Source organism: Staurois parvus, unplaced genomic scaffold, assembly GCF_062004578.1.
Source record: "Staurois parvus isolate SC_StPar_1 unplaced genomic scaffold, SC_StPar_1.0 ptg002368l, whole genome shotgun sequence".
NCBI classification, from domain to species: Eukaryota; Metazoa; Chordata; class Amphibia; order Anura; family Ranidae; genus Staurois; species Staurois parvus.
The window spans coordinates 115,001-132,128 of NW_028320164.1; the positions used below are offsets into that span (position 1 = coordinate 115,001).

The following is a 17,128-nucleotide window of genomic DNA, read 5'->3' on the forward strand; positions in this document are numbered from 1 at the left end:
TGACACCGGGGAGGGAAAATGGCTAATTGGGCCCAATTTGGACCTTGTCACTTAGGGGCGGACTCACTTTTGTTTCCTGAGGTTTAGACATTAATGGCGGTGTGTTGAGTTATTTTGAGGGGACAGCAAATTTACATGTTATACAAGCTGTACACTGACTACGTTACATTGTAGCAAAGTGTCATCTCTTCAGTGTTGTCACATGAAAAGAGAGAATCAAATATTTACACAAATGGGGGGGGTAGGGGACTCACTTCTGGGAGATACTGTGTGTAATAAATATATATATATATATATATATATATATATATATATATATATATATTACACACACACTGTGAGTATATCTTTGTGTATATTTATATATAAATGATTCTTTAGAATCACTTTAAATACCTCCAAAAGAAAGATCTTTCTAAACATATATGAAAAGTACTGGGGTGCTATTAATAATTATTTTTATCTACTTTTTCTAAATTATATTTTTTAAAAAAAATTTTCATCATTTGCCATCACAAGATAGCTTTGGACAGGTGAAATGTTGTCTTTATGTCTTTTCTATTATACCCTCCCCCCCAAAGTAACTAACCAAGCACAGATTATTCCCCGATTAGCTGCCTCCCTGGATGTAACAGCCAAGGAATGACAGCTCTGAAGTAAGAAGTGATGTAATTGTCATCGCTTCGGCTTCATTCATCACAAATCCATTGCTTCGGCTTCATTCATCACAGAGCCACATCCATTTTCTTCGTAGAACTACTTTTAGACAGGCCATATTTACGTATGGTGGTCAGCAAGTAGTTAACATGCTGGTCTTCAAGTGGCCAAGTAAAAAGGGGGAAAAGAAGCCCAACTTCAGCGAACACTGCTAAAGTAGTTCCAGCAACACGTGTTTGTTGGAAAAAAGGTTTAAACCATAGGAATAAAAGCTGATAGTTGTAAGCACCCCCAGCAGTGTTGTTTGGTTTGTCCCAGCTTCTTCAAATGCCATCTTTGAGGACAACATGGTCTCCTACAGGAAGTAGAAAGATAATGGATCTACTGGCAGGGTCAAGGGTAGAATCAGAAAAACAACAACTACTATGTTAACCTCTACACTTCCCATTGCCAATTTAAAACCGCACCCATCTCAACAGCTCCTGTGGGTTCCGTTGGGTTTTTGACAGCCAGGATCCAGGACTAGGCCTAGGAGCTGAAATGATCAGTTTTTGCGCTTTCAATGCTTTTACAGATTGCCCCATAGGAGTGTAGTGATGTCCCAAGTGGAGTTAGGTCACATTACGCACATCGGTTCTAGTGCAGTTCTTCTTGCAGCAATAGATTATTATTAGAAGTGATGATCTGCTCTGAACAAATACATGGGGTTGGGTCTTCACCGGCCATTTCCAGACCCACCAAGAAAATAATGTGGAAATTTTTTTTTAATAATATTTATCAATCACAATCCCATGAAAAAGTCACCATTGTTCCAACTTGTATCGATGTCAACGCAACCCAACGTTGCAGTAACAACTCACACAAATGTTGTGTGCATCGCATTGTGGTGTTGAAAGGAGAATAAAGCTCTACTAAAGTAATTTTGCCCATAGTTACACTTCAAGACCAACATTGTAATGCTTCCAGGGTTGAAAAGTGTTCTTCTCAAACATAGTTTACCCAAAAAAGGATATCTGTCCACTAAAGAGTCAATAAATAAAGAGAACCCCAATAAAGAGAAAATTTCAGTCCTCCAGAAGAAGTAGGGATATGACCACACCTCGACAGTTCAAATCTCTTGCAGTTGTGCTGAGTGATGCTAGTCTATGGAGATGAGCAATAGCTGGATTTAGGATAATAAGGATATCCAATCTTCACCCGATGGAATCCCTCAGACTTTTTAGAACTGGATGAAACACAAGTGGTCAGCTTAAGTGATACTTTTGGACACATCCCACAACTTGGTGTTGGAAATCCTAATCCAGTTTTAGAGGTTCCTTTCTCACCACAGAGACTCCTCTCTACCTAGTCTGTGGCAGGTCTGTGACAGAGACTGGATAGCGGGCAAGTGACATCTTGCCAAGCCTCTGAAGCTTCAGTGGGAGAGTCCTTTCCTGGTTCTGCTGACTATTGCTATATCAGTCAATCTTGAGGGTGCCAGCTAAGCCCACCACTCCCATCCCATGATCCACGACTCCTTTCCACGTTCCACCTCCTTTCATGGATGACAGCTTTGCATGTAGGTCTGTGGCTGGGACATGGAAAGGAGTGGATCATAGGAGGTGGAACATATAAAAACAGGAGGGGTGGGCTTGGCTGGCACCCTCAAGATTGACTGATTGAAGCTTCAGTGGGAGAGTCCTTTCCAGGTTCTGCTGACTATTGCTATATCAGTCAATCTTGAGAGTGCCGGCTAATCCCACCCTTCCCATCCCATGACTCCTTTCCATGTTCCACCTCCTTTAATGGATGACAGCTTTGCATGTAGATCTGTGGCTGGGACATGGAAAGGAGGAGTAGATCATGGGAGGAACATATAAAACAGGAGGGGTGGGCTTAGCTGGCACCCTCAAGATTGACTGATATAGCAATAGTCAGCAGAACCTGGAAAGGACTCTTCCACTGAAGCTTCAGAGGCTTGGCAAGATGCCAGTTGACCTCTATCCAGTCCTGCCCTGAGGCAGTGTTGTTAAGGTATCAGCTCAAGACCAGGTAATATAGGAAACACAGCTCAGTTAGTGAATGATGCAAATGCATTACATGTTCAGTCAAAGCTCCATAAAAATGTTAATTATTAAACTCATGTGGAAACAGATTTCAGTCATTGATGATTCTCTGAAAAAATTGTCAAATTGCCTCCAGTGTGGACACTTTGCTGTGTAACGAGCTCTCTCTGGGTTGTATATTCTAAGCACTGATATGGCCTCTTTTTAATATGAACCCACTGGTGTGAGCTAAGATCTGTCTTCTGTTTAAAAGCTTTATCACATTCAGAACACTGATAAGGCCTCTCTCCGGTGTGTACCCTCTGGTGTCTGATAAGGATTGCCTTCTGTGAAAAAGCTTTGTCACATTCAGAACACTGATAAGGCTTCTCCCCAGTGTGGACCCTCTCGTGTTTCAGAAGGTGTTCCCTCGTTGTAAAAGCTTTGTCGCATATTGAACACTGATATGGTTTCTCTCCAGTGTGAATCCTTTGGTGTCGGATAAGATGCGACTTATCGGAAAAATCTTTAAGACACACAAAACATCGAAATGGCTTTTCTCTAGTGTGGACCCTCTCGTGTTTGATAAGGTGTTCCTTCCCTGTAAAAGCTTTGTCACACTGAGAACACCGATAGGGCTTCTCTCCGGTGTGAATCCTCTGGTGTTTGTCAAGTCTTATCTTGGTAACAAAAGCCTTGTCACATTCAGAACACGGATACGGCTTCTCTCCGGTGTGACTCCTCTGGTGTCTGGTAAGCTGTGACTTTGACGTGAAAGCATTGCCACATTCAGAACACGGATACGGTTTCTCTCCAGTGTGAACCCTCTGGTGTGTGATCAGATTTGCCTTCACTCGAAAATCTTTGCCACAATCTGAACACCGATACAGCTTGGCTCCGGTGTGAATGCTCATGTGTAAGTTGAGGTTACTCTTCTGGGTAAAGGTTTTGTCACATTCGGGGCACTCAAATGGCTTCTCTCCAGTGTGAACTATCTGGTGTTTGATCAGATTTGCCTTCTTTGTAAAGGATTTATCGCATTCAGAACACTGAAATGGCTTCTCCTCCATTTTGAACCTGATGCGTGAGATATGAAAGATCTTCTGAATTGGCTTCTCTTGCGAAGGAATGGGTTGGACTTTACTATAAAGCCGTAGTCACTTGCAGAACATTGAAATTACTTCTAGGCTGTCGTCCCCTGAGGCTGGATCAATGTTGAAGAGTATCCATCCATTTACAACACCAATAGGTCTTGTGCTTTGATTGAATCCTCCAATAAAATCTTTCAGTCATTTAAAGAAGTCCTTATGGCCTGTTTCCCACGTGGCTTTGTAGTATTTATGAAAACCAACATGACCGAGAACATGGATCATTAACCTGTAAAAAAAAAAAAAAAAAAAAAAAAAAAAGTTACAATTCTATGTAATGAAAAGGGATGATTAAAGTTGCTTTCTATTTCAAATGTTCTATATTCGATATAGGTAATATATAGAAAGAATATGTACAGTAAAATAAATTGTATTTTATTAAGGAAACTACAGTGGGGCAAAAAAGTATTTAGTTACTACCAATTGTGCAAGTTCTCCCACTTACAAAGATGAGAGAGGCCTGTAATTGGCATCATAGGTAGACCTCAACTATGAGAGACAAAATGAGAAAACAAATCCAGACAATCACATTGGCTGATTTGGAAAGAATTTATTTGCAAATTATGGTGGAAAATAAGTATTTGGTCAATATGAAAAGTTCATGTCAATACTTTGTTATATATCCTTTGTTGGCAATGACAGAGGTCAGACGTTTCCTGTAAGTCTTCACAAGGTTGGCACACACTCTTGCTAGTATGTTGGCCCATCCTCCATGCAGATCTCCTCTAGAGCAGTGATGTTTTGGGGCTGTCGCTGGGCAACACGGACTTTCAACTCCCTTCAAAGGTTTTCTATGGGGTTGAGATCTGGAGACTGGCTAGGCCACTCCAGGACCTTGAAATGCTTCTTACGAAGCCACTCCTTCGTTGCCCGGGCGATATGTTTGGGATCATTGTCATGTTGGAAGACCCAGCCACGTTTCATCTTCAATGCCCTTGCTGATGGAAGGAGGTTTGCACTCAAAATCTCACGATACATGGCCCCATTCATTCTGTCCTGTACATGGATCAGTCGTCCTGGTCCCTTTGCGGAGAAACAGCCCCAAAGCATGATGTTGCCACCCCCATGCTTCACAGTAGGTATGGTGTTCTTTGGATGCAACTCGGCATTCTCTCTCCTCTAAACACAACGCGTTGTGTTTCTACCAAATAGTTCTATTTTGGTTCCATCTGACCATATGACATTCTCCCAATCCTCTTCTGGATCATCCAAATGCTCTCTAGCAAACTTCAGACGGGCCCGGACATGTACTGGCTTAAGCAGGGGGACACGTCTGGCACTGCAGGATCTGAGTCCCTGGCGGCATAGTGTGTTACTGATGGTGGCCTTTGTTACGTTGGTCCCAGCTCTCTGCAGGTCATTCACTAGGCCCCCCCGTGTGGTCCTGGGATTTTTGCTCACCGTTCTTGTTCTTGACCCCACGGGGTGAGATCTTGCGTGGAGCCCCAGATCGAGGGAGATTATCAGTGGTCTTGTATGTCTTCCATTATCTAATTATTGCTCCCACAGTTGATTTGTTCACACCAAGCTGCTTGCCTATTGCAGATTCAGTCTTCCCAGCCTGGTGCAGGTCTACAATTTTGTTTCTGGTGTCCTTCGACAGCTCTTTAGTTTTCACCATAGTGGAGTTTGGAGTGTGACTGTTTGAGGTTGTGGACAGGTGTCTTTTATACTGATAACAAGTTCAAACAGGTGCCATTGATACAGGTAATGAGTGCAGGACAGAGGAGCCTCTTAAAGAAGAAGGTACAGGTCTGTGAGAGCCAGAAATCTTGCTTGTTTGTAGGGGACCAAATACTTATTTTCCACCATAATTTGCAAATAAATTCTTTCCAGATCAGCCAATGTGATTGTCTGGATTTGTTTCCTCATTTTGTCTCTCATAGTTGAGGTCTACCTATGATGCCAATTACAGGCCTCTCTCATCTTTTTAAGTGGAAGAACTTGCACAATTGGTAGCTGACTAAATACTTTTTTGCCCCACTGTATATTATTCTCATTGACTGGTAAAATAAACAGTTTATTACAATTTTCTGCAGGAGAATCTCATTCTCTGTTCCCATTCACAGCATTGTCAGGAATAATGATGGGCAAAGGTGCTTGGGTTCAAATTTTCATTCGGAGGTTTAAAATCCACAAAAATTGCAGACTTGCATACTCCACTGAAGTCAATAAGAGGCGAATCTTAATCAATTCTCTCCATTTTCAAAGCTAATAGGCAAGGGATTGTCAAACAAAAAGGGGACAAGGAGCTGGGCAGTGCCGGGTGTGACATGAACCAATGCAAAAAGACCCCAAAAAAAAAAAACCTTGGCAGTGAGCAATTATTTTATTACGGCTTAAAGCAAAACATTAAAAAAATACCAATACATTTTGAACAGCATGCTTGGGTGAGGCCTAAACCCTACCTGTGAAAAGGTACATGTGTAGGATGTAGAGAAACGAGACATCAGAAAGAAAAAAAAAAAAAAAAGAAAAAAAAAACATCTTTTCTACCCCCCTTATGGCCCTCTAGCCTAGTCCCCCCCACACACTGTCCCCTCCCCCTTTCCTCCAACTACTACCCCCCGTCCTTTTTCCTTTTCCCGCTTGGAGCCGGTCTTTGGAACGCATACACCGCGCATTTATTTTCTAGCATATCTCAAAGAGCTCCTAATGTCTTCATAGACCTTTTTGATAAAATGTTAAACTGGAGAATCTGATGTTGATAATACTTTCCTACTAGTCTATAAAAACCTTCCCCTCGATATCCATACCAGACTCTTATCCTAGATGAAGGTCTAATATAAATTGGGAGAGACCCCCAAAAAATCTATAGCAGGTCCTTATCTAGGTCTGCAACCTGGCTGGGTATGGGAAGGGTACCCTTCCAGAAGCCACCTAGAGAAGTGCCATGAACCCATGTTTTTTTTTTAATTTATTTAAATATTTATAACTTTTCCAGCAAATAAATTAATTACATTACTCATACTTTAAAAATCATTGACACACTTTTACACTTATAGTACAATTATCACTTCGCTTTAACTTAAACTTATATTTCCTACCCCCCCTGAAACTCTCCCCCCCATTCCTCTTATCCACCCCCCCCCCTCCTCCCCACCCATTCCACTCTGCAATTTCCTTATCTTCCTGGTACCCAACCTTCTCTAAAATGAAGAAATAGCTATTATTTTAAATTTTACATTATGCCCCCCTACATTCCACGTTTAATTTTGACTTTTAATATTTTTAAATTCTTCCCATCTATTCCATCTCGCATAATCTCTCCATCCTATCTTCATACATATTGCAAAGTTTTTCCATCTTACATATTTGATCCACTCGGTCGACCCAATCCCCTACCTTCGGCACCTCACATAACCTCCAAAACTTGGGCATCAAACCCTTTGCTGCATTCAAATAATAGCACATACCAGATTCTTTATATTTGTTAACGGACAACTCTGTACCATGAAAAAGGCAAGTCTCTGGGTCTAGTATAATATCAAATTCAGTAATTTTCAAAATCAGGTGCACTATTTTCTCCCAAAATTCCTGTATTTTTGAACACTCCCACCATAGTGCCTCTACCTCCACATCCCCGCCAACACATTGGTGAATTCTCTCCATTTAACCTATGTGCCACACTTGGTGTAACATGCCATCTTCCTAAACATTTATAGTTCATTTCTACATCCCTCATATTTATATTTTGCCATGCCCCCATGTTGATGGGGATAAAGCTCCTTCCCCCACAACTCTGGCCCAGTGGTTGTGAAGGTTTAAAAAAGTGGGCCTTCATATATTCAGCTCCCAATACATGAACGAGTAAGGGGTACATAGAATGCCCGGATACTCATTTACAAAAAAAAAAAGAAAAAAATGGTAAAAATAACCCAAACACAGATGAAAAACTCCAAAAACAACAACAAAAAAACCCACTAATCAATAATTAAATTATGGCATCCAGTGATGTAGATCCCTTCAGCATGCCGGAGAAAAACACTCGGACCACCAAAACTGTCCACACCCAACAGATTCTCATTGCAAAATGACATTTCCCGATCTGGCAGCTGAATGTATAATAAGGGGCTCCCAAATGATGTTATTGTGTCCTGTTAACCAGTGACAAGGTGTGGCCCCCTTTGTCTTGGTCACCTGTAAGTAACCTTCAGTGTGAGTGATCTGCACCACCGGTTTGGCTCTTAAAATCTGCCATTTATTAATAATTCCACAGTTTACAAATCAAATTTTTTGTGCTGGATTAATTTCTACACAATCAAGGAGGAGTTCCTATGACAAACCCGGTATGCTTCACACCTGCTTAAGGTTGAGGTGACATACAGGTGGGGGCATCCCTTTCACCTCATCATCTGGAGGCAAGGAACTGCGTTCTGTCTACATTCCCCTGATCAGCTCCTGGACCTTTCATTTCCTGGACAAACCATCTGCTCCAGTACCCAATTGGCAGGGCTTTCGATGTCGAATGGAAACTCCCACAAAGAACCCACAGGCTTCAATCTCTGGTTTCAAGGCATGAGGCTCTCGAGACCTACTCCGATATCTTCGGAGGACTGATCCAAGTTGCTCCTCCACCTGTCAATAAAAGGCTGGAACTTGTTTTTCTATCATTGTTGATCTGGACACATGGTATGTATAACCACATTGAGAAAGGCCGCAGGGCTGGCTGGACAATTTCCATTTATGCTGGGTTAATTTAGTGACGACTGGCCTGCATCGTTTTCCCCAGCTACATAAGTTGCCTCAACCTGGAGAGCCTTGACCCCACGCTGTGCCTGTCTTGTTCTAAAAGTACCTAAATACTGTAAAAAGAAGCATTACAATATTTTTCCCCCATTTTGCTGTAAAATAAAAAACAATGTTGATTTTATATTGTAAACCTGCCTGTTGTCAACCTTTGAAACTGCAGCCTACTAAAGGCACTCATAGTATCCAATATTTCTGTATTTTATCTCTGAAATAATACTCTAAAAATGTTTTTTCTTAATTCTAAACCTGGTTGCTTTCTCCCTCTTTAAATTGCAGCCTGGAAAGAGTGCTTACATACTGTGGAATGGGTCCACACAATATTTCTGGCTGTTGTCTGAAATAAATTGACTGTAATATTTATTTATAAAATGTATTTTATCTATAGAATTTAAAAAATAAAATGATAATTTTCACCTTTAGATGACGTTACGTAGTTATTGCTGCCAGTTTGGCCAACAACTCACTGCATCCTATAAACCTCAAAAATATTTTAAATACTCCACCAAAAAAAACAAACATGCACCCTCAACTCAGGTTATTAAATGCAGCTTTCCAGTCACAAATTCACCTCACTGCATTGGGAGCCCTCTCGGACATAACATGTGGAGCCGGGCAGGCTAATACTTAAAGAACATGTCAGGCCACCTCCAACTAGTGGTCCAGCATGGACACTCTAAATGTAATTAAATGTGATAGGTAAAACAAACAATGTGCTTTGCATGGGCTACTGGAATTGTGGACCCTCTTGGTAGTCTGTATTTCTGATGGAGCTGTGGGCCCTAAGAAGGGCTGAAGTGCAGAGTCTATTGAGCCATCTGGTATTCACCAATGTATCCCACAAATGGTGATGGGCTTTGCTGCAGATTGGCTCCCATGTTGCAACCCTCAGATTCCACTGACTAGTATACTCTAGATCACAGGTGTCAAACTGGTGGCCCTCCAGATGTTCTCATGAGGCATTGCAAGATTGACAGCTACAAGCATGACTCCCAAAGGCAGAGGCATGATGGGACTTGTAGTTTTGCAACAGCTGGAGGGCCGCCAGTTTGACACCCGTGCTCTAGATGCTCAGGGTCACAGAGTGAGATAAGAAGCTCAGAGGCCAGTGGGTAACACACAATGCACCTGGGAACCACTGGAGACTCTGTGGTTACTGAAGGAAAAGAGTTACTGGAGACAGAGGTGCAAAAGTTGTTGGAGAAAATGGGGTCACAGAAGTGCAAGGCTCTCAAGAAGGCACAAGACTGCAGGGGTCAGTAGACCCCACAGGAGTCACTGGAGACACACTAGTACAGGGGTTTCCTGAAGGCAGATAAGTGCAGAAGTCACTAGAGACACACAGAGTACAGGGATGCTGGAGGCATAGGAGTGCACAGGGGTCACAGTTGTTGAAATCATATGAACACAAAGTGAAGAGAGGAGAGGATACACAGGTGCAGGTTCCTGGGTGATCAGGCCAAAGGGGAAAGCTGATTTACCTGCAAGTCCTCATACTGGACCCAGAGTTTGGAGATTCGGAGAGACTTTTAGTGGGAAAGAACCTTCAACCCTGATTATGGGGACTGTGATCCTAAAAGAGTTAACCCACCTGCAGGAGATGGCTGAAAAGGAGCAGGAAGCAGTCAGTTGGTGTCTGTGAGGTGGTAATGGGAGAAGGACACAGCTTTGAGGACTGTGTACTGTCTAATGGAGACATGACTGAGCTGTAGAGACATTGCCTTTGGGACCCCTAGTGCAGGGACTTTAAACCCTGTATGGGATATGGGATAAGGGTTCTGCTGGCAGTGAGCTATATCTTTGCTCTTGAACCACAAGCACTGATCCTGGACTCCCTTATATCTTGCTGGGAAAGCTATTAAAAGCAAAAGACTGACATTTAAAGGCCCAGTGACTGCTTTGTATGTCCTGGGTCAGAGAGGCACAGGCACTGCAATGCACTGACAGAGGCTTGGAGGAGGTAGAAAGAGTCCTAGTTCAGGCCTCTGTGGAAGCCAACTTCCATCATGAAGAAGCTTAGGCATGCCAAGACCAGACCTTGGCCCTACTGATACAAGTTCAGCACAGCTTTTAGGTGCAGAGGGAGTTTGTGCAGACCCAGCTGGTCACTCTAGCAAAGCATCTGAAAATTGTTGTTGCCCTAGCATGAATGCATGGCCAAGAGAGAGGGGTGACCTCGGAACCAGCCTCATCACCAATACAATCAGGGGAGTTGCAGAAGGCCTACTATCGACCAGCTGATGTAAAAAATTATGCAATGCTAAATGGGCAGATTTTGGCCCGCCTTGGAGTGACTACTGCTGTCCAGGCACATTGAATACAATGTTAAAGGTATCGGGCCAGCTAGTCACCATGTTCCCAAATGCAACTGCAACTTGCCATGACGTTGACAAGACTTTAGACTGTGAAATGGGTAATCATGCCACTACTTGAGGGCATTGACAAATTGGCTTCAGCATTGGGTCAGCCATGGGGAACCTAAGTGATGGACCTATTGGTGGAGATGGTGGAATAGTACACAATGGTGGAGGAACTACTTGGACCTGCCAAGTCCTGAGGAGCTTTGCCAGTGCAGAGAGCAAAGCCATGACCAAAACTGGGAATCATCACTCAAGAGTCAGGGAACTATAAATTCCAGTGTCTCAGAGTTCTGCTCCAGCACAACAGAATGAGAACATGCTGTGTTGTTGGTATCACTCCTGGGGACATACGCAGGTTCAATGTACCCACAGAAGGAGCCCATGAAGTGCAGAGTGATACAGAGGGTGTCCTGCTATGCCCAGAGGGTCTGTACTGCCCAGCTGGATCTGACTGAGGAGCGATTAAACTGTGACATCTGGGCAAATCAACTTCATGCCTAGGCATTACTGGACTCCCGTAATAAGGTAACCCTTCTCCATACCAGAGTAATTGGGAGAGTGGGCCCTATGGGTAGTATGCATATATAGGGAAACAATAGAATACCCGCTGGTACCAGTGACTATCACTACTACCTGTGGCATGGATACCCAGAATGTCAAAGTTGTACACAATCTGATACATGACATCATAGTGGTACTGTCCTCTCTTCGTGGAACTGTGGGACTATGTGAGCAGAGCCTGAAAATGGTGACTGCTCTGTTCCCTTTGAAGGGGTAGATATTGTTGGGGTATCTCCTATGCAGTTAATAGATATGAAGAATGTAGAACTTCATTACAGACTATGTCTGAAGAGAATGGGGTGGAGTTCCTTTAGACCTGAACATCCTGACCTGGAAGTGTCAAGGGGAGCATTTGGTGCCACCCAAATGCAGAACCCCACATTAACAAATGCCAGTGAACAAGTCACTATGATTAATAGAGTATCACAAGTGCTCGAACCCGAAAGAAGGTTTCCACACTTTGTGTTCAATCTTGAGTTGCTATAATCGAGTCATTAAAATCTGTGGTCTACCAGTTAAAATCTGTCCGAACAAGAGTCTAGTAACCATCCCGGGGATGATAAAATTTGAAACACGAAATCATAAAACGAAATAATCAAACCAAAAGCACTGAAATGTGAAATAGAGCGCCAAGTTCGCACATCGCTGAGCTCAGTCGCAGAATCGGTTTCAGTGTCTGATGACGAATTTCCCCCACAAATCATTATCACTCAATTCTGCAAGTGGTTCTGATTTACTATCGCTGTTCTCTAGCCGGTCTAAAACCACTTTTGACATAAAGGGACGCTTTTTGGACGCCATGGACAATTCTCAGTTTCCAGGCAGAAAGAACAGTAAAAATGCAGGCAGGGCGCCGGACAAAGCACTCGGGACACAATGTATGTGAAATGGTTTGATACAGGAATGTTATACTATGTGATTTTAGTGAATGTCACTTTTTGTCTTTTTCAAATTTCCAGCCGTTCCATCCCCCGTACGTCCCGACGCTCGCAGGGGACGGAACCCAGAAGATAAATGACGGCATCCGCCAGAGGACATTGCCGGGGACACTGCAGGGGGGACATCGCGGGAGCGCAGGACAAGGTAAGAGAACAACAGATCCTGGAGCAGCGCCGCATGGTAAGCCCGAGTGTAGCTTGGGGGGGTTACCGCTTGTGGTGCTGAAACTTTACCCCGAGCAACACTGGGGAATACCGCCAGGGAGGGTACACAATTGCATACTTCTGTCTATCACCCACAGACAGATGGGCTGGTCAAAAGGTTTAATAAAACCTTAAATTCTATGCTTAGGTGGGTGGTACAAAAGGATAGGAAAGATTGGGACTGCTTTACTCCTAGTGCTAATATTTGCCCTCAGAGAGATTCCTCAAGCATTGACCTGGTTTTCTCCATTTGAGTTTGTGTATGGATGAAGACCACCAGGGCTGATTAACCATGTTAAATAGGCCCAGGAAACGTAACCCTCTTCACATAGGACAGTGGTAGAGCATATCACCCGAATAAGGGTAAATATTGCGAAGGTAAATCCTCTGGTAAAGGAGCATGTACAGTAGACATACGAAGCAGATCAACCTGTCTACCAAACTTAGACCATTCCAGGTTATCAAGTACACCACCATAGGAAGCCAAAGCCTTAGCAAAATCTTCCACTTGGAATATATTAAAACCCAGGAAAGACCAAGAGCAGGAATCTGCCCTCGCTGAGGTGACCCCACAGACCCCTGTAGGGGTGGATCTAGTCTGAGTTGCCGCAATCCTGTCAAAGCCACAAACTCAGCAGGTAAAAGATTCTAGAGAGGAATGGGGAAATCTTTTCAGGACTTCCTGGTCTTACCAGAATGATTGAACATGACATCGTCACAGAGCCGAAGGTGAAGGTCCGAGTAAAACCCTATCGCATTCGCAAGGCCCATACAAAAGCTGTATGAGAGGAGTTTAGAAAATGCTTAAAGTGGTTGTTAATGCTCAAGGCTTTTACCTTCATGCGTTCTATGCATGAAGGAAAAAAAAACCTCTGTGCAGCAGAGCCCCCAGCCCCCCTTAATACTTACCTGAGCCCCTTTGAGATCCAGCAATGTGCATGAGAGCCTCGTCTGTCTGGGGACTCTCCCTCCTCATTGGCTAAGACAGAAGCGGGAGCCAATGGCTCCTGCTAATCACAGCCAGTGAGCCAATAGGGAGGAGAGAAGGGGTGAGGCTGAGCCACGGCTCTGTGTGTGAATGGACTTGCAGAGCAGCAGTTTGGGAGTGAGTCTGCTTGCGTGCCCCCATAGCAAGGTGCTTGCTCTGGGGTCACTCAGCGGAAGGGAGGGGCCATAAACACCAACAGGAGGAGGATCAGGGCTGCTCTGTGCAAAACCACTGCAGGTAACTATGACTTGTTTGTTATTTTAAAACAAAAAAAAAATTGCCATTAATACTACTTTAAACTCGGTATCATTGAGGAGTCACAGAATGAAGGGTCAAAACACAATTGTGTTGGTACCAAAACCCACCGGGACGCCAAGGTTTTGTAATGATTTTAGAAAGCTCAATGAGAAAACTGAGCTCCGTGGGTGGAGTGACACATGTTGGCAGCGTGGCTTGGTTGAAGCCTGGGCTGAGCCTGCCATACACCTCCTTATGGGGTTTAGCAGAGATGTATGACTTCCAAGGCTTTTCCCTTTTCCAAAGAGGTATCGAAATTTGATGCATATCTGATGCCCTGAGTAGATAAACTTAGAGTAGTTGACACCAGACCAGTATATTACAGCCTTAGACCTTACCAAGGGGTACCGGCAGATACTTTTGACCAAGGAAGACAGAGATAAGCTGCCATTCTCCACTCCACAGGGTCACTTCCAATGTAAAAGAAAAGCATTTGGTTGCATTCCACCCCAGCTACTTTTCAGAGGGTGATGGATAAAATCACTACATATCACTCATTATGAGAGATACACTATATTGCTAAAAGCATTGGGCCGCCAGCCTTTACACGCACATGAACTTTAATGGCATCCCAGTCTTAGTCCGTAGGGTTCAATATTGAGTTGGCCCCGCCCTTTGCAGCTATAACAGCTTCAACTCTTCTGGGAAGGCCGTCCACAAGGTTTAGGAGGGTGTCTATGGGAAGGTTGGACCATTCTTTCAGAAGCACATTTGTGAGGTCAGGCACTGATGTCGGATGAGAAGGCCTCCACTCTCATTCATCTCTTCACTGGAACTAAGAGGCCAAGCCCAACTCCTGAAAGACAACCCCACACCATAATCCCCCCTCCACCAAACTTTACACTTGGCACAATGCAGTCAGGCAAGTACCGTTCTTCTGGCAACTGCCAAACGCAGACACATCCAACGGATTGCCAGATAGAGAAGCGTGATTGGTCACTCCAGAGGACACGTCTCCACTACTCTAGAGTTCAGTGATGGTGTTCTTTACACCACGGCATCCGACGCTTTGCATTGCACTTGGTGATGTAAGGCTTGGATGCAGCTGCTTGGCCATGGAAACCCATTCCATGAAGCTCTCTACGCACTGTTGGGCTTATCTGAAGGCCACACCAAGTTTGGACGTCTTTAGCTATTGACTCTGCAGACAGTTGTCGACTTCTGCGCACTGTGCGCTTCAGCATGCGTTGACCCCGCTCTGTCATGTGACGTGGCCTACCACTTGGTGGCTGAGTGGCTGTTCCCAGTTGCTTCCACTTTGTTATAGTCCCACTAACAGTTGAGCGTGGAATATTTAGTAGCCAGGAAATGTCACAGATGGACTTATTGCACAGGTGGCCACCTATCACGGGACCACGCTTGGAGTCACTGAGCTCCTGAGAGCGACCCATTCTTTCACCAATGTTTGTAGAAGCAGTCTGCATGCCTAGGGGCTTGATTGTATACACCTGTGGCCATGGAGGGGATTGGAACACCTGAATCCAATGATTTAGAGGGCTGGCCCAATACTTTTGGCAATATAGTGTAACAGCCAAAAATGCTTTATAGCACAGATGTCAAACTGGCGGCCCTTCAGTTATTGCCAAACTACAAGTCTCATGAGCCATTGCAAGATTGACAGTTAAAAGCATGACTCCCAAAAGTAGAGGCTTGATGGGACTTGTAGTTTCTCAACAGCTGGAGGGCCACCAGTTTGACACCCCTGCTTTATAGAGTCTGGACAGAATGTAAGCATCTTGGTGAGGCTGCAATTTAAGAGAAAGATATGAGGCAGGTTTAATCTTTAAAGAGATAATCCGATCTTTAGCGAAGGCAGGCCATAGATTATCAATTTTCCTTCCAACATGTCCACAGTCGGTGTTGATGGGGGGATCCATCCCAGAGCTCTATTGTGTTCTGCTGGCATGGAGCCTTCCCTGCTGGCAGAACGCAATGATTAGTGTTTCTGGCTATAGCCGGTGGAAAAACCTGACAGGCTGATTGTACACAAGTCCATCGATAGATCGACTTCTGATCAACTAGGGTGATCTCACGTGGTTCGAAATTCAGCTACTCCCTGCTGAACCAGCCGAATTTCAATCCATGTATGACTGGCTTCAGAGACAATAGCCAGAAATTTCTTAGCGTAGCTGGACAGCATGAAAGCAGCTTTATTAGAAAAGGGAAAGACAAGGCGGGTTTCATATTGAAACACAAACTAGAGAGTGTATAATCTGAGCGAAAATAGCCACAAATATTTTATAGCATCTGGACAGTATGTCAGCTGCATGTTTATTCCACAAATTAAAAAAAAGGGGAGAGTTGAGAGACAATAGCCAGAAACATGTCATAGGCTGGACAAACAAATTGATTGGTCTGCAATTTAAGTGGGTGTTTTTTTTTAACAATACAAATTAGAGTGTATTTTCTGTGAGACAAAAGTCAAGGATAGGTAATGCCCTATAGGTAAGGTAAATAAGAGTTTGTAAGTCAGAGGCTGGAAAACAGCCTGGGGTGAATCAGCCTGGAAGTGAGGTAGTGAGTTCACCTCAGGACAGGCTTGGAAGCTCTGCAGGTCAGGACTTATGGAGCCCTCCCACCCTTCCAGAAACTTAAGAGAACTTTGTGGCAGAGAGGTAGGGTAGGAAAGGAGGCCCAGATCTGCATGTTTGAGGGACCTTGGCCAATCCCCAGGCAGGAAGATGGGCATGGTGATCAAGGACAACCCTTAAATGTGGTAGAGCCGGGGGAGCAGATGTGCAGAGCTAGGAGAAAGATGGACTGAGAGGAAAGCTGGAGTGTGGAGCCTGGGAGGGGGCCCCAGGGAGGGGAACCTACCTTCAGACTGGTTGCTGGATGGAAGGATCTCCCCTGTACCACTGTCTTTGGGAGACATCCTGAGCGGCATGGAAGGAGCCATCCCAGCAAAAGGCTTGAAAACAACTACCAACCCACCGCGCTTACAGGAAAGGACAGTGTGCATATATCTACACCCCTGGGCCAGATAAAGGGAGAGGGTGGTCAAGTACATAACCCAACTAGTTCTCATCTGAGACTACTTCATTGCTAGATCTTGAAATCCATTACCCAGGGATACCCTCAGTGCAGCTGGGTGAACAGGAGGATTTAATTGGGGTCTGAGGAGATACACCAAGGGGACTTCAGTGCTCCTTAAAGAGACAGTGTTATTTTTGATCCTTTTTTTTTCTTGTACAGTATGGTT

The 17,128-nt window shown here is 44.1% G+C and overlaps 1 protein-coding gene across 2 annotated transcripts in view; it reads right to left on the reverse strand.

The window, feature by feature from the left end:
• Positions 1 to 243: 243 nt before the first annotated feature.
• Positions 244 to 17,128, reverse strand: part of LOC149431169 (uncharacterized) — a 29,834-nt gene continuing 12,949 nt past the window's right edge. For both annotated transcript variants that reach the window (XM_089665832.1, XM_089665834.1), the window contains exon 2: positions 244 to 4,058. In XM_089665832.1, coding sequence (XP_089521958.1) covers positions 2,798 to 3,751 — 954 coding nt within the window. In that variant the 5' untranslated portion in view covers positions 3,752 to 4,058 and the 3' untranslated portion in view covers positions 244 to 2,797. The remainder of the gene's footprint in view (positions 4,059 to 17,128) is intronic.